This window comes from Chelonia mydas, chromosome 9, assembly GCF_015237465.2.
Source record: "Chelonia mydas isolate rCheMyd1 chromosome 9, rCheMyd1.pri.v2, whole genome shotgun sequence".
Classification (NCBI taxonomy): domain Eukaryota; kingdom Metazoa; phylum Chordata; order Testudines; family Cheloniidae; genus Chelonia; species Chelonia mydas.
In genome coordinates this window covers 6,188,638-6,216,214 of record NC_057855.1, presented here as the reverse complement: position 1 = coordinate 6,216,214, position 27,577 = coordinate 6,188,638, and the positions used below count along the sequence as shown (strand labels likewise).

General features: G+C 41.7%; 1 protein-coding gene across 12 annotated transcripts in view; it reads right to left on the bottom strand.

Moving 5' to 3' along the window:
- ARMC9 (armadillo repeat containing 9) overlaps positions 1 to 27,577 on the bottom strand; it is a 118,651-nt gene that overhangs the window by 24,690 nt on the left and 66,384 nt on the right. For all 12 annotated transcript variants that reach the window (XM_043522328.1, XM_043522329.1, XM_043522324.1 and 9 more), the window contains 7 exons: positions 25,865 to 26,004; positions 24,595 to 24,671; positions 20,219 to 20,293; positions 16,638 to 16,728; positions 14,694 to 14,752; positions 2,236 to 2,340; positions 1,695 to 1,810 (listed from right to left, as the gene is read on the bottom strand). In XM_043522328.1, the coding sequence (XP_043378263.1) occupies positions 1,695 to 1,810; positions 2,236 to 2,340; positions 14,694 to 14,752; positions 16,638 to 16,728; positions 20,219 to 20,293; positions 24,595 to 24,671; positions 25,865 to 26,004 (663 nt within the window). The remainder of the gene's footprint in view (positions 1 to 1,694; positions 1,811 to 2,235; positions 2,341 to 14,693; positions 14,753 to 16,637; positions 16,729 to 20,218; positions 20,294 to 24,594; positions 24,672 to 25,864; positions 26,005 to 27,577) is intronic.

The following is a 27,577-nucleotide window of genomic DNA, read 5'->3' as shown; positions in this document are numbered from 1 at the left end:
TGGTGCAGTACAGATATTGCAAAAAGTCTTGTTGCTTATTGAAAAGGCAATTTTCTCACTGGATACTAGGCAGTAAACCATTCTCTGTATACAGAAACTCAGTGTAAACTTGTCAATCTACTGATATTACCCCCCAAACTTTGTGAGTGTAAAGGCAGCTTTAAAAGAAATGGTCACAACTTGTCTGAAAATGCTACCTATTTTTACAAGTAACACCTAAGATCACTGTAAATGAAATATTTTCTCTGTAATTTCTCTGTTTGTTTACTTTGTACATTTGGCAGCTCTTTGTGTTTAATCAGTTCCACTGTTTGCCAATTCAGAGTCAGTTTCCCTATTTATGTGGGTCTTCCACATGTAATGGGAAAGAAAAGCATTTTAAGAAAGATGCGCAAGTAAAACCAAAAAAAAGGACTGGAGAACTTAAAGGCAGAGATAGAACCTGAAACTGAAGGTAGCTCATTTTTTAAGAATGCCCAGATTTCAACCTGACATTTTTCTTTTTAATTTTTGAATAAAATAAAATAAGTAAAAAGATATTTAACTATGTTGTTGATCTAGTGGCTTTTGAGGTACCATATTCCATCCTAATAGGAATGGTTGGTAGTCTCTCAGTTTGAAAAGTGCACACAGAAATGGATACGAGAAATCCTCAAGACAGACTTCTCCTCAACCCTGTACCATGGTTACTTGGATTTGATACAATCCAAGACTGCATGCACCTGAAAGAAGAAAAATTGGTTAAACTTGTTCCTTGTTGTGTGATAGGACAGTGTCAAATCCTCTACCTCCCCCATAATGGAGATGAAGAGGAGAAATCCCATCTCAAGAATGAACTAGGTAAGACTTATTTTGTTTAATAACAGAAAGCTTGATAAATACCATGTCTTTAGGGTTCCGGAAGTCTCTTATTTCCAATTGCAAAACAATATCTTACCACTGACTTCAGCTACACGTAGAGCTGCAACCAGAAGTCACAGATCTCCCTTTCACAAAATCCCTTTTAGTTATCATTTTAAGTAACTAGCGCATTTATCACATTTGTAATCTTTGTCTGTCTCAATTTCTGCTTTCACGTGAGGGTAGCAATTGTCCCTAGAGGAGATTACATTTTCTGGTTTATGAAGTGGAAGATCCACTGGTATGTCAACTGCTGCATGGACCTCACCCACAGAAATAAAATTTTTATTAAAGCTAATGTTAAAAAAATTATATAATACATAGGTTGAGAAAAGAGTGTCTGTACATGTGTGTATAGTGCTTAGATTATTCACAGAGACAAAGTTTGTTTTTAAAGTCATACGATACATAGAGTACATAATTAGCAATAACCCATATTTAGGTGAATAGATTTAACAACACAGTTTAGATATTAGAATCTGAATATTCGGGGTGGAGAATACGGACACATAGGATTTACTGCAAGCTTAAGCCAAATGACTCTGTAAACTTTCATTCCATTATCCCAAGTACATGACTTTGGTCAATGGACCCATCTTTGACTGCAGTTTTCCCTCCCTTTCTTTTTCAAAAATCCATTATTTTAGGTAAAAAACCTGTAAAGAATGACAATGGCAATGTACTTTCCAATATGGAGGTTTTATTTTTTGTATATTCAAGTTACATTATTTTGGAGTAAAATTCAAAGTTCAGAACAAAAAATTCAAATTTCTGCCTCATTTGCCCAGACTTACGTTGGGTATGCAGCTCTGTGATAGCTTGGGGTGACTGGTCTCTGGAGAGGCTCATCTATGCTCTGATGGACACCAGGAAACAGCTTCTTCTTCACTTTTGGTGTATGGGTCATTATCTAATACACAGAAGGAGAAAGAGGAGGAAAGAGAGGGGAAACTGAAGTCATTGGAACAGAGATATGAAGACTATCTGAGCATCAACCTAGATTTGTATCCTAATGTTACTGAACAGGATTTGCCATGCTTTACCGCATGTCTACACTACAGCTCTTTCTGTTCCGAGCCGGCTCAGTAAGGATGCAAGTTTGCCTTTCCCAAGCCCATCTTATTTCTGCTGGATAGAAGTTCCTCAACAGATAGTAAGGGATTGGGCTGAGTAGGCAGGTAAAGAGCTGAGTCTCAGCCAGCCTTATATGTAGCACACAGAAAAAGGCAGCTGTTATAATTAAACCTCTGGGTATTATATGTTGATTGAAATGTTGAAATTAAATACCTAGCCAAACAAATTCAGTATTTTAGAATCCCAATGACTGGTACTTACTCCCAAATACTCTGTTGTCAGCAGCTTCTCTCCTGATAGCTCTCCCAGCTGAGGTTGTAACACCTCATCTTTGTCCAGATCAGCCTCCATTGTATGACGGTCCTCCTGTTACAATAACAGGTTTCAGAGTAACAGCCGTGTTAGTCTGTATTCGCAAAAAGAAAAGGAGTACTTGTGGCACCTTAGAGACTAACCAATTTATTGGAGCATAAGCTTTCGTGAGCTACAGCTCACTTCATCGGATGCATACTGTGAAAAGCGTAGAAGATCTGTTTATACACACAAAGCATGAAAAAATACCTCCCCCAACCCCACTCTCCTGCTTATCTAAAGTGATCACTCTCCTTACAATGTGTATGATAATCAAGTTGGGCCATTTCCAGCACAAATCCAGGTTTTCTTCCCCTCCCCCACTTCAATCTCTCTGGTCACGCGATGACAGACATGAAAGTTGCGATATTACAACAAAAAAACTTCAAAACCAGACTCCAGCGAGAGACTGTTGAATTGGAATTCATTTGCAAATTGGATACAATTAACTTAGGCTTGAATAGAGACTGGGAGTGGCTAAGTCATTATGCAAGGTAACCTATTTCCCCTTGTTTTTTCCTAACCCCCCCCCCCCCCCCCCGACGTTCTCGTTAAACCCTGAATTTGTGCTGGAAATGGCCCACCTTGATTATCATACACATTGTAAGGAGAGTGATCACTTTAGATAAGCTATTACCAACAGGAGAGTGGGTTAGGGGGGAGGGGAAGAAAACCTGGATTTGTGCTGGAAATGGCCCAACTTGATTATCATACACATTGTAAGGAGAGTGATCACTTTAGATAAGCTATTACCAGCAGGAGAGTGGGGTGGGGGGAGGTATTTTTTCATGCTTTGTGTGTATAAAAAGATCTTCTACACTTTCCACAGTATGCATCCGATGAAGTGAGCTGTAGCTCACGAAAGCTTATGCTCAAATAAATTGGTTAGTCTCTAAGGTGCCACAAGTACTCCTTTTCCTGTTACAATAATATACCTCGATTATTTGAACACAGACCCTTGGGCAGCTTTCAGTTCCAGTCTAAGCATTTAATTTTCATTCCGGCAGTCACTTGTGCAATACACATTTAAAACATAAATGACTCTTGCTACTAGGGCTGCACATGTGAACTAATGTGTGTGTGAATTTTTATATGTGTGTGTGCGCATGTGTGTACATACACCCTTGTCCAAGCATTTGATTCAATCAGAAATAAATATAAATAATTCCTCCCAGCAGCTGCATAACCTTAGCAAGGCTGGAGGAAAAAAATTATAGCCCTGACGGGCTGGTCGCCTTGAAATCTCAAATCCCCAAGTATTCTATGCAGGCTCAATAATAAAGAACATGGTGTTAATATTCATTACTTTCTAACGAGAATAGTTCCACTCCATCCTCCAAAGAACATGAGAGATGAGCACCACACTAGAACTAAAGGAAAGGCAGTTTTGCCTTTTAGAAAGCTTGCAACAATAAAACATTGTACGGAAAAGTAAATTAATCATTCTAGGAGAGGTTACTTACTTTCTATACTAACTGCAGTTCTTCAAGGATGTGTCCCCCTATTGGTGCTCCACATTAGATGTGCATGTGCCCCATGTGTCTTTGATCAAAGATTTTTGGTAGCAGTGCCTATTCAGCCTGCGCGCACACACCAGACCTCCTTCTGTCCCATACTGAGGATATATAGAGCTGTACAGGCAAAACACCCTCAGTTCCTTCTCTATTGCTAAGACCCGTGAGACGAGACTCAGAAACAGAAAGGAAGGAGGACATCTAGTGGAACACCCATAGGGGGACACATCTCAAAGAACTACAGTTACTGTACAAGGTAGGTAACCTCTCCTTCTTCTTTGAGTACTGTCTCTATGGGTGCTCCACTTCAGATGACTCCTGAGCAGTACTCCTGGAAGGAGAACAGAGCTTCAGAGTTGTATCTAAGACTGAAGATAGGACTGCCATGCCAACAGCAGCATCTGACTTGGAAGTGTGCATCAGGGCACAGTGTTTGGAAAACATATGAACTGTTGCCCAAGTTGAAGATTTGCAAATTTCTGCAACTGGTACATTTTTCGGCAGTGCCATGGATATGCATTGGGATCTTGTAAAATGTGCTATTATTCTAGAAAGGGGCTGATCATTAGCAACCTCAGAACAAGAAAGAATACTTGTTTGCCTGCAGGCAGCACAGGAGCTGGAGTCTGCCAGATGGTCTTGGCAGGTTGAATTAGAGCAAGTGCCACTTATTCACCGGCAAGAGCACTTGACCAGAAGTTGTCCCGTGCAGAATGTCCAAAAGCTTCTGCTGCAACTCTTGGACCGCCTCCCAGGGGATCTGGAGAGTGCTAGCAATCTGTTTCATCAGTTCTTGAAACTGTTTAAAATCATCAGCATAAGAAGGTGGGGAAGGCATTACAGCCTCATCTGGTGAAGATGAGGAGATACTGGTTTGTGGGGTCACTTCCTTGCCTCTTGCTCCTTGAAAGCAGGCCGAGGTCTCTGTATACTAAACCCCAAACCTTGTTTAGTACTGTTTAATGTTGGGCAATGACAGGGTCATGTTAATACCTTTGAGGCTTTGGGTCCATATCTTCCATCTAAATTAATACAACAGACATCCTTGCCCAGAAATCTGGGAATCTGAGGAGATGTCTTCAGCATATTCCAAGGGAGGAGCAGACTGAAGGCAGAAACAATGTTTATCTGCCTCATCCTGAAGGTACCGGAAGACTAGGGGGTACTGAGGAAGGGGAAGGTCTCCGTGACCTAGAAGATCGCAGTACTGACAGTCCTTTGGTATCCATTAAGAAAGGAGACTGTGGCTTATCTGAGACAGACAAATCTGTAGAGAATCTAAATTCCTGCCGTACCAGGTGATTGTGTGCTGAAACTGAATGAGGTTCTGCAACAGTCAGCAGCGGTACCAAGGATGTTGTTTGCTTCACCGATATTTGTCTAGCAGACAGAGATGGTACAGAGGATGGTGCTAGCTTTGGAGGAACCAATTAATAGTCTGAGACACCTGCTTACGTACTGGCCATAGCACAGAGAGCTCTGTAAACAGTACCAGCTTCCTTGACGCAAAGTGTTTACTTATTCTCTGTGGTGCAATCTGCTTAGACTGTACTGGAGATGGGTTTGGTACCAAGGCATGCTTGGTACTGTGATTCTTGAAAGAGCCCGAAGTCTTTGACTAAGACTCCAGGTATTGGAGAAGCCTGGAGCCTCAGCAGTACCCTTTCTGGAACACGGGGTCTCTGAAACAGTCTATTTCTACAGTGACTGAGGTCGATGGGGTACTGTGGTCACTCAGCGGCTGATGTACAAGGCAGGCATCTGGGCCTGAATCCAAGGCTGGTCACAAGGAGGGCTCCATCATGAGAAGTCTAAGTTTAACCTCCTTATTTTTCCTAAATCTACTCCTGAAGGCCGAGCAGATCTTGCACTTACACAGTATGTGCGTGTCTCCAAGACACGCTGGCAATGGACATTGCTGACGGGCATAGATTAACGGCAGGCAAGGCAGTGCTTGAATTCCAGGGATCCCAGAACACCACGCAGACGACAATCCCTGAGGGAGAACCCCTCAGATGGGGGTGGGAGAGGAAGGGATGTCTAACGGAAACAAACTCTTAGTTAACTAGAAGAACTACAAAACTATAAACCCAAAAGGAGCAAACTGAAGTAGACTTAGAACCCAAATGAGCTAAAAACTAAAGGTTAAGCTTGAAGCGGGAACCTATAAACTCCATCTCAGGCCACAGGGCAATTGAGAAGGAACTGAGGGCAGTTCACCTGTACAGATCCATATCTCCTCAGTACAGAGCACAAGAAGGTCTGGAGCACATGTGTGGAACAAACAGACCCTGCTACCAAAAACCTCCAATCAGAGACACATGTGCTTCTGAAGTGGAGTGCCCACAAGGACACTACTTGAAGAAGAACTAGCTACTGTTATGAAACATAAAAAGCCTGATCCAAAACCCATTAAAGTCAATGGTGACTATCTATTGACTACAGTGGGCTTTGGATCATTCCCAAAGAGCATAAAAGGAGAAAAAGGACAGGACAAGCACCTTTACATGAGCATGACATAAAGTGAGGGAGTAGGCTTCAGTCAAGCTGGGAAATAACTGTCATGGGATGGCCCCAACAAGAGCACCCTCCTGGGTAGGCTGTGGCACAGCAGACATGTCTGCCTCAGTTTTCCCTTTCAGGGGCCCCAGAAATAGTCCGAATGGTCTTCCTGAGTATAAAATATAACCCTTGGGGAATTTATTTTAGAAGTCCAATGCACATAAGCCATAACAAAATAAGTCCCAATACCAAGCCCCGCAATCACAGTCCAGACAGTACATCAAGTAGAACCCCGGCGTCCCTCATCACACCCCGGCTCTCCAGCCTTCTTCCTTCTCTGGCCCTCTGGCTTCAGCTCTCCAGCTCCAAGAGCCAGGAGGCACCTCCCGCTGCTGCTGTCAGCCTTCAGCGCTCTCCAGCCTTCTTTTCCATGGTTCTCTGCCTCAGGAAGGACAGCTGGCTACCCCCCTCCCCTGACTTCCTAGCCCTCAGTTCTTTTCAGCCTCCCAGCATCAGCTTTGACTCTTGAAAGTCAGCAGGCTAGCCTCTCCACTGACTACCTAGTAATTCCTCCCTCTTTCCAGGGAAGGCCTACAGACTTAACTCACCAGGTTGTTCTCTCACTGGGTCTCTCCTCTCCGATTCTCCCTGGTCCTTTATAGCCTCCAACAGATACTACCATCCCCCTTAAAAGGCCAAATGGGAACAACTGCTCTGGCACAGGGGAGCTGGACCTACTTCACTTAATGGGTCAGCCACCTTATGACACTTTGCTACAAAAATCATCCAAATGTCAGATGCTTATGCAATCTCAAAACAGGTTCAGAAAGAATATGTTTTATAAGTGTGCGTATGGGAGAGATTTCATGTGGCACATGTTGGCTACAGATACTGCCACCAGCCTCAGTAGACCTTGACTTAATGGAGCTTCGCAGATTCACAACAGCTAAGGATCTGACCCTATATTTTTCTGCTTGTACCTTTATCTATTTAGCACTTATTTAATATTTTAAACAAAACCATAATCTTTGCTCTGATATGGTTATTTTGTTTCTTACTAGCCCTGCTACCCTGGGCATCAGGAGCATGTGAACATGCTTATGTTACAGGCATTAGGTTATAGACATATTGCTTATATGCCACAAAAATATTCTATGGTTTAAAGGAAAAGCCTTGGAATGAATTATTGTTTCATGCAGGGAATTAAGAAAGCACCTGTTAACTTAATCATCGGGGATGAATTCCAGTTTGCAATCACTAAATAGGAAGTGGGTTTAGTCTTTACTCATTTTACTTTCTTAATTATATTTCCCCAAAATAATTCCAAAAAAGACGAACACAGTCATTTTTCTCAACAAATTGGAGACATTATTCTTCCTACCCTTTTCTAAAATGGTTGCCTGGCACTGCTAGTATAGAATGGCTGCTGTATTATAAGAACTACATATCAGTGGTAGGCGTGAAAAGCTCAAAAGGCTTACCTCTCTCACCAACAGAAATTGGTCCAATAAAAGACAGTACCTCACCCACCCTGTCTCTGTATTACCCTGGGACCAACAAGGCTACAACAACACTGCATACATTAATTTTAATGAAAGATACAGGACATGCCTAAAACCCCTAAACTGCATTGAAAATATCAACCATAGTCTATAAAGCAATTTTGCAATTATTCTGGATGAAAGCAGCAAGACAAATGTACCATCAGTGGCTTTCCTGTTATTTATCTTCTTTAGTATGCTTACAACGTAACAGCTAGACACATGCCAGGAGTTAAACTGGATGATCATAACATCCTTTTTTACTTTTTCCATTGGCCTGACAACAGTTTTACTTCTAAAAAGCTTTAAAGCTCTTCACAGGTTGGCTCTCTTCATCGTGTTATCTATCTTAACTAGATATCTAAGGTCCTCCAGTTGAAGCTTCTATTTCATTCTGCACACAAAGTTCTAGGCTCTGTTGGCAAGTGGGCATAAGAACATAAGAATGGCCATACAGGATCAGACCAAAGGTCCATCTAGCCTAGTATCCTGCCTTCCAATAGTGGCCAATGCCAGGTGTCCCAGAGGGAATGAACACAACAGGTAATCATCAAGTGATCCATCCCCTGTCGCCCATTCCCAGCTTCGGGCGAACAGAGGTTAGGGACACCATCCCTGTCCACCCTGGCTAATAACTATTGATGGACCTATCCTCCATGAACTTATCTAGATCTTTTTTGAACCCTGTTGTAGTCTTGACCTTCACAACATCCTCTGGCAAGGAGTTCCACAGGTTGACTGTGTGTTGTGTGAAAAAATACTCCCTTTTAGTCTCCATTCTAATATTCAGAACCTCACAACTGCCGGAATATTGCTTAATGTACAAGGTATGTGGATCCAAACATATCCACATTCTAGTCCCTTGTACGGAGTACATCCCTTACCTAAACATCATTCCACTACAACCACAACACAATGATGCCCTGTTGTACCACCACACAACAGCTGCAGCAGACCACAGCAGTGAAGGTGTTAATGGCTTGAAGTCTAAGGCTTGGTCTACACTGGAAATTTAGGTTGGTTTAACTACGTGAGTCAGGGATGTGAAAAATCCACACCCTTGAGCAGCGTACCTAAGTCCCCATGTAGACAGTGCTAGGTAAACTCTCCCATCTACATAGGTAGCATCTACACTGAAATGTATCAGCTGTGTCACTGTAGCACAATCCCGAAGATTAAGCTCTTTTCTTTTGATGTTGCTTCTAGCTGAGCTGTATTTTCACACTGAAGGGAACTGATTTTATTGCCAGGTGCCGAGTGACAGATGGATCAGAAGGTATCCTATAAATGTCTGTTGTCCAGTTATCTAATAAATCTCAAATTTACAAATTAATTTAGAATTAGAGCTAGCATATCATGTATTTACTTTTACACACTGCTTTTAAAGACTGTCCAAACCCAATTAAAACCACATTTAAAGATTAATTATTTAAAAATAAATACTTTATCATATCTGCTACTACAGGGCATAACAAATACACTTTTGTGCTGACATGAGTATGCTTTGCTGAAATAGGTGATTTACTCTGTTCTTAAAATAATAAGGGGCATATAATCTGTCTCTTAAGCAATAAATCCTGCAGTCTATTTCTGTGGGGAGTCATATTGACTTTAATGGGGGTCCTGATGGGAGGGTGCACTGCAGGAGCAGGCACTAAAGATATATTAAAGGTATAAACTTTTATATTATATTTTATATATATATATATATATTTATATTATATTTATATTAAAGGTATAAACAAAATGATTTGTGCCTGAATAAGGTAGGAAGTAACATGACATGGTATGCAGTTAAACTGGGTAAATTCACAGTTTGGGTGTGTTGTGAGACCACCTATTAGATTATCTGGTAAATCTGTACTAATTAAAGAGTGCTCTTGTTTTCAGTAAGTGTTCTTTCAAAACATGTACATAAAATGAACCAAATAATTGTATTGCAAGAAAGGCTCTGTGTAAAGATACTTTAAAGATGTGTAGACTTTTCGTATTTTTTTCTTGGAGAATTACAGACTTTTGGATTCCTAAAGCGTGCCAATATTCTTTGCTCTCAGCTGGTAGCCAGCTATTGAGTCTGGCAAGTCATAGTTCTAACTCCCAGATGGTGACGGACTTTCAGCTCCTGTTTCCGTGGGAAATGGCTGATGGAATTGTTGAAAAAAAGGTCTGAACGTTTTGAAATCAGCCACCATGTACCTTTTTTCACCCTTGCTTTGCGTCTGGTGAGCCGCTGTCTACTTCCACAGAGAAAAGTAAAAAGTAGGCCAGCACATAAGTAAGACTCCCACTTAACGAAAGGCGCTGGAGACAGCCAAAGCCACCTGCTCTGTTCTCCCAACAGGGACCACAGAATTCAGAAGCCCAGAAGACTCTAACATCTGTTGTACTTACAGTTTGAGGGGAAATGCAAATTAGACTCTTTTGCCTACTATTTTTATTTATTTATAATTTTTTTTAAATTTTCCTTTTCTCAATAGGCAGATGATTTCAGGGAGGATGTACTGGCAAATGAATAATCGAGTTTATTACACTGGAGGCCTGCACAACTGGAAGCTTTTCCAACCATTGAAATGTCCACATTTCACAGTGTCTATATCATTTTATGACATGTAAGACTGTGATGGAATCCACACCTCTGAACACAAACAATGGTGCAATTTACTGTAATTAGAACAAGTTTTATTGCAGTGAAAAAAAATTTTTTTAAACCCATCTGTTTTTTATAAGAAATGTAATTCCTAAGAGCTGGACAAAACCCAGCAGTTTGGTTAAAAGCTTGGAGTTCTGTTTGTTTATTTTAAAGAAACACGAGCACGTGACAGGGTTTAAGATGCTACAAGAGGCTAAAGCCTATTATTGTTATAGCTTCACAGACATGGGCTGTTAAAAAAGGCCTTTCAGAAAAGCTGCATGCAATATCTGGAAAGCTACTTTAAAAAAAAATGATCAGACACAAGGCTTTGAAACAGACACACAGCTCCAGCTTTTCTGAAAAGCCCAGATATTCCCCCATACTGCAGTAGCATCTACCAACTCTTAGCGGAGTAGTTTAGTCTTAAGTAGTCACTACCGTGAGATCTGCTAAAAGCCAACAAAAAATCAGATTAATTTAAAATTAAATACAGAAATAGCAAAATATAGAAAGCTAATGGTAATTGGGGGAAATCTTTGCATAAACATATTGCTATAATGGAAGGCGATAGGGATGTGCTGAGGAAAATGGGTGGTGAGCCAAAAAAGCCACTTCCCTACAATGCTTTTTTTGGTGTTTGTTTTTTTTAAATAGCCACTGAGCTATACACATTTGCAGCAAGATGGTCACTAGCATATTATAAAACAGGCAGTCTGTGTTAACAAACAGCCAATATGTATATACTCTGAAATGCATCGATTTTGTGACAGTTTGTAAAGTTACTTCAACTGGCACTGTTGATTTGAGTGTGTACTAATAGACTTTCTGTGTATAAAACTTTTCCAAACTCTCCCTTAAGTTGGTTTGCCAGGCAGCTCTGTAAAATCAGATATAATCATGGAACTCCATCTCACCATGGAGAACAATTACATTCTGCATTCCATAAATACAAAGGTCTACATCTGTGAGGCAGTGAGTGAACAAATCATTGGTTATTTACAAAAACAATAACCTGCATGAAGTTAGCATATCATTTTGTTGCCATTTATTTTGGCATATATCTTTGATACCAATTTTGTAATCAAGGGACTGGAATAGGCCTCCATTTGATAACAGAATAAAATTACAGTTATCCAGTGGCAATGATCTAGCTAAGGGCCTGGCAGTATGTCAATAAGCCCCTGGAAATAAAGATTTATAACTTACCCTTAACAATTAGCATTGACTTGAAAGTTGGCTTGCCTGGAAGCAAGTTTTTAAAAAGTGGTCTTGGGAGTTTTTTCTTTTATATAAAGGAAAAGCTTATGTAACACAAAAATATAGATCTTTATTTGTTTCAAAGATGGAACAGGACATGGAGAATTAACTCCCCTTTTACTCCTGAGAGCGGCCCCTGAAGAAAAGAGTGCTCAACACTTATGAAGTTCAGGCCACACCGTTCTTGAAGTGGTCTCTGCATCACTATACATCACAACAGATCAAAGCCATGTCAAAGTATCCCTCAGAAACAAAAAATGCCAGAGACCAAAGGAAGATTTCACCATCTTGTGCTGTCACAGCGGACGCAAGGCAATCACTGTCACAGAACCTCACCTCTAGCAATAGCTGCTCCCCTAATAAGGGGTTTTATAAACAAGTGATGTAGGTAGCAGTGAGAGGTCATAAGGATGAGCTCCTGAAATAGGGTGACCAGATAGCAAGTGTGAAAAAATCAAGACCTGGGGGGGAGAGGAGGGGGAATAGGTGCCTATATAAGAAAAAGCCCCAAATATCAGGACTGTCCCTATAAAATCAGGACATCTGGTCACCCTATCCTGAAATACCCTGAATGTGCCACATCCATTGCTTTGAGGGCAGATTACTGGACATTCATGTACTTAAAGATAACTGGAAATTAAGTAGTTATAATAATTTCATCCTATAATGAATCAGTTCTTTGCACCACCTAGGGGCTAGAGAGCTGAGAATTAACATTCTTCCAAATGTAGATTCAAATATGGGGAAGGTCAAAGGTGGAATCAGTTTGCTGGGTTCAATCTAGTTCCCAGTGGACATATGTTCATCACCATCTCATTAATCCATGGTATGGACATTGGCTACCAGAAACCCAATCGCTTCAGAACTACCCAACCACAGAAAACACTGCTACGCAAAGGCCAGATGCTGTGAGGTGCTGAAGTCAATGGGCTCTGAGGGTGCCCAGTAGCTCACAAGATTGGGACCTTTGCAATGTTTTGCTAACTTCACAATGAATCAAATATGGGGTAGGGACCATCTTTTTGTTCTGTTTCTATACAGTGCCAAGCACAGTGAGGTCAATGACTAGGTTTCATAGGCAATATGGTAATACAAATAAATAATAATATTATTCATTATTATTATTAAAAATAAATTACTTTGAAATGTACATTCAGCTGTTGTTACCCTGTAGTAAATAGACTATAAAGGGGAGTTTGGTTTCTAGCAAATAAGTTCTCTGCAGGAATACCCACCTGTTCATTGGTGTCTGTTTTCTCCTTTAAATTCTGTATGATTTAATTATATTGCACTCTACATTTCTTAACACAAAAAATTTGCAAAAAAGTTGGTAATTTTTTCTCATTTAAAAATAAAAGAACAGCTCTGCTAAAGTGCTACAGGATACAATTAAGCACAACTGCTGTAGTAGAGAACAAAAGGAGTGCCTTGAAGTTAGCCCAGTATCTGCATGACTTGAGGGATAACAAAACATCTGTCCCTGGACCTGGTGAATACAGGACTAAGTGGCATGCTGAACTTTGAATTTCCTACTTTTTGCTGGTTTGGGTCATATACTTAGGTGTTGTCGATAGCTATTCTCCAGGAATTTTCACAGTACAAAGTGAATTTGTAAAGAAAGACTAAGCACGATTGCTAGCTAGCAATACCAAGGGCCATTTTAGAACATATATATATATATATATATACATATATATATATATACACACACACACACACAAAAACATATATACATACAAATATACACACACACACACACACACACACACACTGTCTATTGCACTATATAGTATAAGCCTATAAAATATCTTCTAGCTGTCCCTTTAAATTGCTCATGCATGCAGCACTTTTTATGTAATAAGGGTGCTCTATGGAGGAACTCCCCTCTGGCTGTCTACAGTATTTTTCCAGGAAATCTCCTACTGTTGCACTTGCACAGATGTTGCAATGGCAGGAGTGCTAAGAGCAAAGGCATTTTTACCACCACACCATTCTATTCTGCTGGTTTGTTTAGGTAATAAAATGGTTAAAAGGCCTATGTGCTGTCTACATTAGGGCTCCCCCTTTTGCTGTGTAGGAGGTTTCCTGAAAAACACTAACATAGAAAAAGCTTAAATTAGCAGAGATTGAAATGCACAGCTGACTAGTTCTTATCTGCCCAAATTGCAGGCTGCCTACACACACTGTCCACTATTCCGATTCAACTTTTTAAGGGGACTGATTTTCCAAATCAAGAACCACATTTGTACTGAATGCATCCGATGAAGTGAGCTGTAGCTCACGAAAGCTTATGCTCAAATAAACTGGTTAGTCTCTAAGGTGCCACAAGTACTCCTTTTCTTTTTTCAGAGTAACAGCCGTGTTAGTCTGTATTTCTTTTTGCGAATACAGACTAACACAGCTGTTACTCTGAAATTTGTACTTACTGGTTTGCTAATTTTACATTAACAGAGTTAATTAAAAAGATTTTAAAATTTCAAAGTAAGAAAAGAAGTTACACCTTAAACAGCTGATGATGCCTCAAAGAATAAACTGGTAAACATTCAGTTTACACACTTCTGCTGGTGTTTTTGGTCATTTGCTTCCTTTGTTTCTAATTATAAGGACATCTGCATGAAAACAGGATCTCTGCTGATATAACAGCTCCTCTGCTTTCCTTATTTTAAATTGTAATCCTTTGTTATGTCATCATAGTTTATTGTTGTGATGATTATGATGCCATACGAAAAGCATTAGGACTTCAAATGAGGAATAAGCAGCAGGAGCAGAGGTCCTCTTTTTATGCAAATATCTTTGGTAATGAAATTTAAAACACACCCCACAGAAGAACAGACATACAAAATCCCCCACAATCAGCACAACTGTTCCTGAATAGAATGTTAATCAGTTTCCCAGGAGATGTCAGCAGGCCTTTACACTTACTTCATCATCTTCATCCTCCTCTTCATCATCAGACTCAACACTATCATCCAATGGCTCTTCTAGAAAGAAACAAAAGAAAAAATACCAACGTACGTGACCAAAAGTGAATTAGTCTGTGTCCATCCCATCAGAAACTCTAGCTATTATCCTCCGTCCTGAAAAATTTAGCTTGACAATACTTATTATGCTAGTTCTTTCTATAGCAGCTCTTGGACTTTGTGCTAGTATTCTGAGAACAGTAACATTTTTAGAATCACCAAAAATCATCTCTTAGATTCCCCAAAGAAGGCAGAAGCAGAAATACTTAGGAATAGTTACTTACTCATGGTTATACCCAGCTAGTTAAATCCTCATATTTACAGTATGATGAGGGGATAGCAGGCACACAAAGAATTAAACAAATAGTTTTTGAATGATATAATTTAGAGATGCCCCCACAAGTAAATTACAAAATGAATGTTATTATTGGAGAGGCATATTTCAGGAGAGCAAACATACACCACGGTAATGAAAACAATCTAAACTCACAGGCTCTTCCTGCAGATCTTCACACTCAGAAATGTTGCCCATCAGTCACATATCCCCTTTCAGAATGCCATTTTCACAAACAGAGCAGCAAAATATTTTTCTATATCGACAACACCTTAGCCCAGCTGTTCTCAAACTGTGGGTTGGGACCTCAAAGTGGGTCATGACCCCGTTTTAATGGGGTCACCAAGGCTGGCGTTAGACTTGCGGGGGTCTGGGGATGAAGCCTGAGCTTCTCTACCTAGGGCCAAAGCCGACCCCCACCACCAGGGTCCAAAGCCGAAGCCCAAGGGCTTCAGCCCTAGGTGGTGGCGCTCAGGTAACAGGCCCCCCCAGCCCTGCCCAGGGCAGTGAGGCTCGGGCTTTGGCTTTGCCCCCTCCACCCAAGGTGGTAGGCTTCAGGCAGCCTCAAAACTTCAGTCCCCCATCCTGGGGTTGTGTAGTAATTTTCATGGTCAGGGGTCGTGGTGCAATGAAGTTGGAGAACCCCTGCCCTAGTCAAACACTAACTGCATGAGACTCAATTTGTTCTCTTCCACATTGTGGCCATGTCTACACTAGAAAGCTGACAGCGGCACCGCTGTCGCCATCCAGCTACACTGCTGTAAGATCACCCGTGTCACCTCTCTATGTCGACGGGAGAGAGCTCTCCCGTCGACATAATTAAACCACCCCCAAAGAGCAGCGCTGTCCCCACTGGCATTCTGTCGGTGTAACTTATGTCGTTCGGGGGGTGTGTTTTTCACACCCCTGAGCAACATAAGTTATACCAACAAAAGTGCTAGTGTAGACATAGCCTAAGACAGGAAGATTCATTGCCACCTCTGCTCCTTTCCAAAGTACAAGAAGACAACTGAACAAGAATTATTTTTAGTTAGCAGGAGGATGCCTCCTGAATTCACCCTTGTTTGCTATCTTTATTTCTTCTCTCTCCAGCCACTTCCCTCCAGCCACAAAGGCCAGAACATAACTTGTCAATTCCACTTCAGGTTTGGACTGGGGTAAGGAGAGGTCACAGACACCAAGAACTTCCTGTCCTTACCCAGCTATGAAGCAAGAGAAGAGCAAGACTGAACCCTGTGCCACTGTACTGTGCTACCAGTTAAATCGCCAGCTTATTCAAGCATTGTACCTTTGTTTCTGGGAGGACAATGCCCCAACATAACCATCCAACGTCATGCTGCATGTGGTCAGAAAGCTTTGGAATTTAGGTCCAAATGTTTCTTTTTGAAACACAAAGGAAATTTTAAAACACATTTGACACTGAAATCCTCATGTTCCCTCTTTGAGCTCTCCCAGTCCATCACCCCGTTGTCATTCTTTGTAAGTTCCCAGTGCCATATAAAAACATGAGCTTTTTTATGGCCTTCGTGAAAGATTTACAGCCCGGATAATAGCTGCATCTGTTCCCCTGACCTGAATTGAGTTGCTTGATAATGAATTCAATTTGCCGGATCATCTCGGCGTTTCCTTCCTTGATGAAGCACCGCAGAATTTCTTCCATTCCCTGGATACATTGGAAAACATTGCTAGATGAGTGTTTCATGCCACTAGCCCAGCACAGGTCATCTCACTGGCTAAAATTATTGTTTTGTTGGGAAAAGAAAATGTATAGTGAAACTGCTGTGTACAATTATAAATATTCCATTCTGTCCATCAACTGCCTAGAAATTAAGGAAATCTGCTACCACACTTGAACACAGAAGCCTTCAGTACACGCAATATTCACAAATTTCCACAGGAGCTACTCCTCTGCTTTCTAAACTCAATACATACTGGTTCATTAAAAACCTCTCTCTGTAAGGAAAAAGTATGAAAAGATTTGTGCAGGCTTCAGAGGAACGTGGGAGGTGAGGGGGGCCTGATTTTCATCCTCTCCTTAAACCCACATCATCTCTTTTAGCAACTGTGGGATCTGTTTTGTGTCTGTAATCTTTTAATGACATTTAATGTCCAGCTCTGTATGTTGGGTAGCAGCTCACGGATTCGGCAGGGCAAGGCACCTAAATGACAATTGTGCCTGCAAATAAATCAGTAGTTAGGAATGAAAGTGGCTCAGCTCCCTCGTACCAACTTTCTTTGTCCTCAGAGACCCTACTCCCTGCTTCTCTCCTCTATTACTGCACTCATACACGCCAAATGCCCTCCTTGGCCTCACATAAACTAGGATAAAAAACATGTTTCAGAGTAACAGCCGTGTTAGTCTGTATTCTCAAAAAGAAAAGGAGTACTTGTGGCACCTTAGAGACTAACCAATTTATTTGAGCATAAGCTTTCGTGAGCTACAGCTCACTTCATCGGATGCATACTGTGGAAAATACAGAAGACGTTTATATACATACAAACCATGAAAAAATGGGTGTTTACCACTACAAAAGGTTTTCTCTCCCCCTACCCCACTCTCCTGCTGGTAATAACTTATCTAAAGTGATCACTCTCCTTACAAGGGGGCCATTTCCAGCACAAATCCAGGTTTTCTCCTCCCCCCCCCACCTTTTTTTTTTCCCCACACACACAAACCCACTCTCCTGTTGGTAATAGCTTATCTAAAGTGATCACTCTCCTTACAATGTGTATGATAATCAAGGTGGGCCATTTCCATCATGTGCCAGCAATGCCCCTCTGCCATGTACATTGGTCAAACTGGACAGTCTCTACGTAAAAGAATAAATGGACACAAATCAGATGTCAAGAATTACAACATTCATAAACCAGTTGGAGAACACTTCAATCTCTCTGGTCACGCGATGACAGACATGAAAGTTGCGATATTACAACAAAAAAACTTCAAAACCAGACTCCAGCGAGAGACTGCTGAATTGGAATTCATTTGCAAATTGGATACAATTAACTTAGGCTTGAATAGAGACTGGGAGTGGCTAAGTCACTATGCAAGGTAACCTATTTCCCCTTGTTTTTTCCTACCCCTCCCCCCCCTTCCTCTGACGTTCTTGTTAAACCCTGGATTTGTGCTGGAAATGGCCCACCTTGATTAACATACACATTGTAAGGAGAGTGGTCACTTTAGATAAGCTATTACCAACAGGAGAGTGGGTTTGTGGGTGTGGAAAAAAAAAAGGGGGGGGGGAGAAAACCTGGATTTGTGCTGGAAATGGCCCACCTTGATTATCATACACATTGTAAGGAGAGTGATCACTTTAGATAAGCTATTACCAGCAGGAGAGTGGGGTAGGGGGAGAGAAAACCTTTTGTAGTGGTAAACATCCATTTTTTCATGGTTTGTATGTATATAAACATCTTCTGTATTTTCCACAGTATGCATCCGATGAAGTGAGCTATAGCTCACGACAGCTTATGCTCAAATAAACTGGTTAGTCTCTAAGGTGCCACAAGTCCTCCTTTTCTTTTTAGGATAAAAAAGTGTGTTGTTAGAAGGTGTTAGCTAATACTTTCTAACTAAGGCCAGGTTTACACTACAGACCTATATTGGTATAACTACATCACCCAGGGATGTGAAAAATCCACTTCCCTGAGTGATGCAGTTACACCAGCCTGACCCTGTGCAGACAGCACAACAACAGGAGAGCTTCTCTAGCTGACATAGCTGCCATGCAGATGGGAAAAGCGCTCCCGTCAGGATAGTAGCGTCTTCACGAAAGCATTACAAGAGGTGCAGCTGCACCGCTGTAGCACTGTACGTGAAGAGAAAACCTAACATTTGAAAAGTCTGTCTTCCACACAAGCTAAACCGGTCGAGTTAAAGCCTCGAGGCAGCCTATGGGTTAACATGATCAGCTTAGCGTGTGTTAACATCTACACCGCCTTGTCTATGTTCACTTTTTCAAACATGTCAGTTGGATCGTGTTAGCTAACATGTTCTAAATAACACCTTTAAATCCTAATTTAGACAAAACCCTTGAAACCCAAGACCCTGTCCCTTCCTCCTTAGTTGGACACCACAATGGGTAGAAGACTAGCAAGCTGCTAACCCCACCGTATATGTGAATACATGGGAGACACCCACACCCAAAAATTGTGCGTATTAAGGGGGAGATTTTCCAAGGTACAAAAAGCAGTTGTGTGCCCAACTCCTACTGACTCTGAAAAATCAACCCCAAGTTGTCCTTTAAAATAGATCGCCAGTGCAGGCTATTCCTTAGGAGCCTTGCAGATGCAGGGAAGCGGCCTCTCATCCTAATTATTACAAGTATTATTTAATGTGGTATCACCTTCCCCAGCTAATGCTGGAAGAGCTGATAATGAACAGCTATTTTTAATCCAAACATTTAAACATGAAAACGCAGAAAACGGGGTCTTCAGAGATGCCTTTTGAATAGACTTAGTAAGAAAAGAATGGCAGGAAAGGAGACATGCTGCCCAGGTTTACATTTAAATTGATTTCACATAATAAAACAGACAATGTGAGCAAGTACAAATTAGACCAGATACAAGCCTCTGGCTGCTGGCTTGTGATGGTCCATTGTTATCTCCTCCAAAAGACAGTGACAGCTCTGCAGGAGACCATTCATCACCTCAATTCCTTCATCATCACCGGCTACAGGGATGGCAAATTCCCTCTTTCAGAACATCCAGCAGTTCCATTTTGACTACAATTTCTCACAGACTACTTCGTAATGGATGGAGAAGCTCAGCCTAGACCACACAGCTTTGTAGTACTCAATAGGAACCAGTGATTCAAACTCAGCCTAGGTATAAATGGATGCAACTCCACTGACTTCAGTCACGTCAGAGCAGCTTGCATCAAGGTGGAATTTGGCCCAATATCTTCCCAAAATAACATGACATACTCTGTGACACAGCCCAGACAATAACGGAAAATGTAACATTACCTACAGTTACTGTAATGAAATTACATATGGGGAGGAGAGGGGTTGCAGAAGTAAAATGAGAACTCCAAATATGCATTTACAGCATGGTTTGAAGTGTAGGTGTCAGAAATATGACTATGTAGCTATGTTACTTATTCAATCCATTTCTTCTGATTTCTTTTCTCTGTATAATCCGATGTTCCTTACCATTGCTCTGGCTTCTTCTCGTATAGAAGGGATAGCAAGAATGCTGTACAGCGCTCCATTCACATATGGCTGTATCTGAGAAGGAAGAAAATGTGCCAATGGTCAGTCCACTTTTAATGATTCCAACTCTTGAATTCTATCCAATTGCCAACAGGCGAAGCCTAGGTGGAAAGGAGCCACACACATGGACTCTGATGCCTGCAGCCCACTCACACAAAAGTTTCCCTGCTTAGGATAATGCCACTTGGTGATCAGTAAACTTTTAGGAAGGTGATCAGAAGGCCAGCTGGTAATCAGGAGCCTTGTGTGGGGGCCAACTTTAGCTACATGTGGATTCCACGGTTTTCAGCGCTCTCTGCATCCCCTGAAGAATATAAACAGGGTGGCTCATGTAGATTTAGACCAAGAATGCAACAAATATGTGAAGGTCCTAAACACTGTTCCTGGCAAGACTTGCTGGTTCTGTTTACTGTCATGGGGGGTATTGGATCGTTTTAAGGAAAAGTAAGCTAAGCTAAAGTCATATATCAAATTTCTTGAGACAAGAGGTGACCCAGATGATCCCAGAGGTCTCTTCTTCAGCCCTACCACCTGATTTTGTTAGAAGGATTTTTGTAGGTAGGTCCAGATAGTGCAGGTATATGCAGGAAACTACCTACTATGACCCAAAGTTGCCTCTCATGATGAAGAAGGTTGGGTCCCGCTGTTCTACGCATCTACTTTAAAAATCCATGAGGAATCTCTTTAACACAGGACATTATAATGTAGTATATCTAGATCTCCAAGACATTTGTGACTACTAGTTTGAGAAAACTTCAGAAAACTCTCCCGTCATCTAAGGGCCTCATCCTACTGCCATTGACTTCAATGGCAAAACTTCTATTGACTTAAATGGTGCAGGACTGGGCCATAAGTGGACATCACCATCCACTGTACAAACTACCTTCAAATTCACATTGGTCACAAAAACAAGGCTAACAATACAGTCCAACAAAAGGTTTCAGAGTAACAGCCGTGTTAGTCTGTATTTGCAAAAAGAAAAGGAGTACTTGTGGCACCTTAGAGACTAACCAATTTATTTGAGCATGAGCTTTCGTGAGCTACAGCTCACTTCATCGGATGCAGCCGATGAAGTGAGCTGTAGCTCACGAAAGCTTATGCTCAAATAAATTGGTTAGTCTCCAAGGTGCCACAAGTACTCCTTTTCTTTTTTAGTCCAACAAAAGACTCCCAAGAGGAATCTTAATTAAAATAAAGTAGTACAGAGGTGCTGAGCCACATCACACCGTGGATTTTTATAAGACACAGAAGAAACACACAAGTTGCTCAGGGAAATTGTCTCTACTTTCAGTTTCAATAAGGTAATAAAAATAAAAAGATGTTTAAAACGTAGCTCCCATTGCAGAATGGGATATAAAACTGTGGGCCCAACCACTGGTGCTCATCTAAAGTTCTAAGACATTTTCCATGAGAGTCAGGGACTGAATCTTGATGTTCTCGCCGAAATCCCCAGTCTGATAAATAAAAAGAAAAGGAGTACTTGTGGCACCTTAGAGACTAACCAGTTTATTTGAGCATGAGCTTTCGTGAGCTACAGCTCACTTCATCGGATGCATAGCATATCGTGGAAACTGCAGAAGACATTATATACACACAGAGACCATGAAACAAAACTTCCTCCCACCCCACTCTCCTACTGGTAACAGCTTATCTAAAGTGATCATCAAGTAGAGCCATTTCCAGCACATATCCAGGTTTTCTCACCCTTCCCCCCCCCCCCCACACACACATACAAACTCACTCTCCTGCTGGTAATGTGGTAATAGCCCATCCCTCTTTGAAACCTCTCTTTATAATGCGCATGATAATCAAGGTGGGTCATTTCCAGCACTAATCCAGGTTTTCTCACCCCCCCCCCACACACCCCCCTCCAAAAACCACACACACAAACTCACTCTCCTGCTGGCAATAGCTCATCTTACAATGTGCACAGCAATAATCCAAGTTTAACCAGAACGTCTTGGGGGGGATTTGTAGGAAAAAAACAAGGGGAGATAGGCTACCTTGCATAATGACTTAGCCACTCCCAGTCTCTATTCAAGCCCAAATTAATAGTATCCAATTTGCAAATGAATTCCAATTCAGCAGTTTCTCGCTGGAGTCTGGATTTGAAGTTTTTTTGCTTTAAGATAGTGACCCTCAGCCTGGTCCAGTCCACACAAGAGATCTACTTCCTGGACACTACAGTGCTAATAAACGATGGTCACATCAACACCACCCTATACCGGAAACCTACTGACCGCTATTCCTACCTACATGCCTCCAGCTTTCACCCTGACCACACCACACGATCCATCGTCTACAGCCAAGCTCTGCGATACAACCGCATTTGCTCCAACCCCTCAGACAGAGACAAACACCTACAAGATCTCTATCAAGCATTCTTACAACTACAATACCCACCTGCGGAAGTGAAGAAACAGATTGATAGAGCCAGAAGAGTTCCCAGAAGTCACCTACTACAGGACAGGCCTAACAAAGAAAATAACAGAACGCCACTAGCTGTCACCTTCAGCCCCCAACTAAAACCCCTCCAACGCATTATTAAGGATCTACAACCTATCCTGAAGGATGACCCAACACTCTCACAAATCTTGGGAGAAAGGCCAGTCCTTGCCTACAGACAGCCCCGCAACCTGAAGCGAATACTCACCAACAACCACATACCACACAACAGAACCACTAGCCCAGGAACCTATCCTTGCAACAAAGCCCGTTGCCAACTGTGCCCACATATCTATTCAGGGGACACCATCACAGGGCCTAACAACATCAGCCACACTATCAGAGGCTCGTTCACCTGCATATCCACCAATGTGATATATGCCATCATGTGCCAGCAATGCCCCTCTGCCATGTACATTGGTCAAACTGGACAGTCTCTACGTAAAAGAATAAATGGACACAAATCAGATGTCAAGAATTATAACATTCATAAACCAGTCGGAGAACACTTCAATCTCTCTGGTCACGCAATCACAGACATGAGGGTCGCTATCTTAAAGCAAAAAACTTCAAATCCAGACTCCAGCGAGAAACTGCTGAATTGGAATTCATTTGCAAATTGGATACTATTAATTTGGGCTTGAATAGAGACTGGGAGCGGCTAAGTCATTATGCAAGGTAGCCTATCTCCCCTTGTTTTTTTCCTACAAATCCCCCCCAAGACGTTCTGGTTAAACTTGGATTATTGCTGTGCACATTGTAAGATGAGCTATTGCCAGCAGGAGAGTGAGTTTGTGTGTGTGGTTTTTGGAGGGGGGTGTGTGGGGGGGGGGTGAGAAAACCTGGATTAGTGCTGGAAATGACCCACCTTGATTATCATGCGCATTATAAAGAGAGGTTTCAAAGAGGGATGGGCTATTACCACATTACCAGCAGGAGAGTGAGTTTGTATGTGTGTGTGTGGGGGGGGGGGGAAGGGTGAGAAAACCTGGATATGTGCTGGAAATGGCTCTACTTGATGATCACTTTAGATAAGCTGTTACCAGTAGGAGAGTGGGGTGGGAGGAAGTTTTGTTTCATGGTCTCTGTGTGTATATAATGTCTTCTGCAGTTTCCACGATATGCTATGCATCTGATGAAGTGAGCTGTAGCTCACGAAAGCTCATGCTCAAATAAACTGGTTGGTCTCTAAGGTGCCACAAGTACTCCTTTTCTTTTTACGAATACAGACTAACACGGCTGTTACTCTGAAGTCTGATAAATGACATTCTGCCTCCCCACACTCCCTTTAAAATTCACACTGAAGGCAAATGCTGTATCCACTTTCTCCTGCCCTGAATTGCTGGGCGTAAAATGGCAGCCCACACGAAGTAGCAGATGGAGAGATATTTGGAGCGAAACACTTAGGGCCACCCAGCTATTTTTATAGTATTCTTTTTAAAAAGAAAAAAGAAAGAAAGAAATACTGGTGGAGGTGACTTGTTTGCACCTGATGCTTCGCATATGGTCTGCATCACAAACAGTTTTGTATCTCCCGATGTAGTAAGGCTTGGAAAGATTTGGTTTTAGATTACTTTAAAATAATCCCAGGAACCTGCAGTTTGGAATGTGAAAACCATACTGCTACCAAACATTCATTTTCAAATTACCAATCATACAGTTGAAGAGAGAGAACAAAATCTCTAGGGAAAAACCCCCATAGCATTCACTGAGCCCAGATGAGTTTACAGGACTGTGAACTTCACTGAAATTCCATGTGATTTATTGCCAGGGTACAATAGCAAAGGACCAAGCAAAACACAGCTTTTTTTTTTAATCATCAGCTTTACCCTTCCCTTGCCCAAACAGAGGAATATTTGCTGTACAAGTACCTCATGGTTCTCATGGCCAAGGAGATCAGAGAGAACTTTGAGCACGTGGTTTGCAACTTTCGCACACATTTTCTTCCCTGCAAAGGCATAATTTTTTTTTTCAAATACAGAGAAGGAAATTAAAAGAACCAAACTCTTCTTTCTTTCCTAAACATTAATACAATGCAATATGCAATGGACGGCTCCCCACTCCTGCTAAATTCTGCTCTCAGAATAACTCTACTGAAGTCAATGGAGTTACTCTGGTTTTACACAGGTACATCTTCTAAAATATTTACTTTCAAAGTCTGAGACATTGATCCCACAACAGTTTAACAAAGAAGTTACTTTGATGATCCCAATTGAGGGCTATTGTATACTTGTCTGGGTTTAACTCCACCCCCCCCCTTTTTTTTTTTATTAAAATCTCTTAAGATTGTAAACTCCTTGGGGTCACAAACTGTATCATTATATTATCATGAGGCTCTCTGTGTCATAAGAGGACTGTTGATCGCTATGGGTCCAATCCTGCAAGGAGAGGATGGGGCCGTATTGCATTATTGGATAGTTCAGTTCTAACTGGCTTCGGCCCAGTCAGAAATCAGGTAACTCATTCTAGCCCTGTAGCAGACAGACTGTTTTTGCTTGAAACACTCCACCCTTTTAGGTGATGAACATGCTGGGAAGGGGTTAAATGAGTTTTGCTGACTCAGTGAGGTCAGGTGGGTGGCTCCTCACATCACCCATATATAAAGGAAAGTGGGAGTGGCTCTCTATAGAGAGGACCCAGGTGTAGATAGAGCAGTTCTGAGGGGAACAACCCTAGGTACAGACAAGCCAGGGGAGGACTGAGCTGAACACTAATTTAATTTCTTTGGTAACAAAGCCAAACTCCAGCAAGAAGGTGAGTTCTGACTCCCCACAAGGCGTGGATTTTGTTTCAGAGCAGGTTGGAAAAGATACCTGATCAAAAGCACCGTTTATGGAGCTCAGAGTCTACAGTGGTGGGGGCATTCTAACACAGATAAATCTTGATAAAGCACCATTTATGGAGCTCAGAGTCTACAGTGTTGGGGGCAATTAAATACAGATAAATCTTGATAAAGCACCATTTATGGAGCTCAGAGTTTATAGTGGTGGGGGCAATTAAACACAGATAAATCTTGATAAAAACAGACATAATGCAAAATCACTTGAAAGACCTCAGTAATATCAGTATGAAAGGTTCAGGGTCAGGGTTTTTCCCCACTCATTTCCCAACAGAAAAATTACATCTGTAACTGTAAGAGACCTGAACTCCTGAGACAAAGATTCATGAGCAAGGCGACAGAATATTCCAGCGTGTAATCTGACAGGCAGTCCGTATCCTTTAGAACATCAACCAGCCAGAAAATGAGCCCGTCATTGATCATAGCCGACTGCAAGGCACGTCTAGGATATAAAACAAATACATTTTACACTGTTTATATGTATTTCAAATAAGAGTGCGGTAAAACTACTTCTCCTATTTCCTACATGTTGGCCCTCCAACAAAGAGTGTAAATTACACTTTTTGGCACAGGCAGAGAAACTAGAACATTAATAAAACCCAAAGACGTGAAGAGAGAGACAACTGTAGGGTGCAAACGTAGGCTATGGCTACACTAGGGAGCTTGCAGCTGCACCGCTGTAAGCTCTCTAGTGTAGTCTCTGTCAGCCGACGGGAGAGAGCTCTCCTGTTGACTTAATCAAGCCACCCCAACAAGGAGTGGTAGCTATGTCTGTGGGAGAAGATGCAACGAAACTTGGTGTCCCCCCATGCCCACCTCCAATTTAGCAAATATTATCTTTGCTTAATCCTATTTACTCTTTTCCCTGGAAAGATTCTTGGTTCATTTAACTCTCTTCTCACACAGAGTTACCCCCTATACAATACCACACTGAATATTTGAAGGTTCTGCTAACTATAACGGTGTCTGTTCCCTGGCAAGGCAAAACATTCATCAGAAATTCAAAACAGGCTGCAGAACTCATTTTACCTGGTGTCTGAGCCTGGATTACTACAAGATGCTGTTTCACTGGCGGAAACTTTGCGCTGAAGAGCTCATTACCTCCATTTTATCTAATACCCATGGCACTTTAAGCCTAATTCACAGGTCGACCAAAAATAATCTTCAATGAACAAAAAAGATGTATTTCTATTATTATTAAAAGGCCAGGCAATTGATCCAGATAGCCTCTCCCCGCCCCCAACCCCCAGAGAAGCTTGCTGCACTCACAGATTGCCAAGTGGGTTTGTGGCATGGACTGGAGCAATATCTGGGGAACATCTGATACAAACAAAAATGTCTTCATATGGGTTATCTGTAGCAGTCCTTGCACAAGATTAAATACTAGTGTTAATAATAAAGTATCATTCTAAATTTTCTGCAGCCTATTGTACCATACCATGCTTAGTGCCAAAAGAATACTTAATAAATTCCCCTGCATTCTTTATAACTGCATTTACAGAAATCTCTTTTTCTCTAAGAATGGCATCTGCTTTTTTTTTCTGGCGGGGACTCCCAGCAGTATGGTACAGGCAACAATTTGCCTGATACCACAAAATCTAGAATGAAAGAAACTGTGTTGAGTCTCATCTACCGCCCCCCCACTCCCCCCTCCCCCCCCCCCGCTCAGGTAGGGCCTCTCCCTTACGGTGCATGCAAATGGTTTCTCCAGTCAAGCTTTAAATGAGACAAATGTAAAAAACAAAAACAAACCCACAATCTTCACAGGCAAACTTTGAATCTTGATTTAAAAGAGAGACTGTAATTATGCAAGACTGATCCCTTGCTGCTCTCCTGTGAGAAGAGGGGACTTGGATGGAGGGTGACTGACTTAGGAGGGGGTGACATCAGCTACCTTCCTCCAGTCCCAGGAGAAATTCACTGCAGGAGGCACTGGCAGCAAGTTTCTACAGTAGAGGTGCTCTCACAAAAGCCAAAGGAGAGACAGTGTCTGAATGGATGGCTCCAGACTCAAA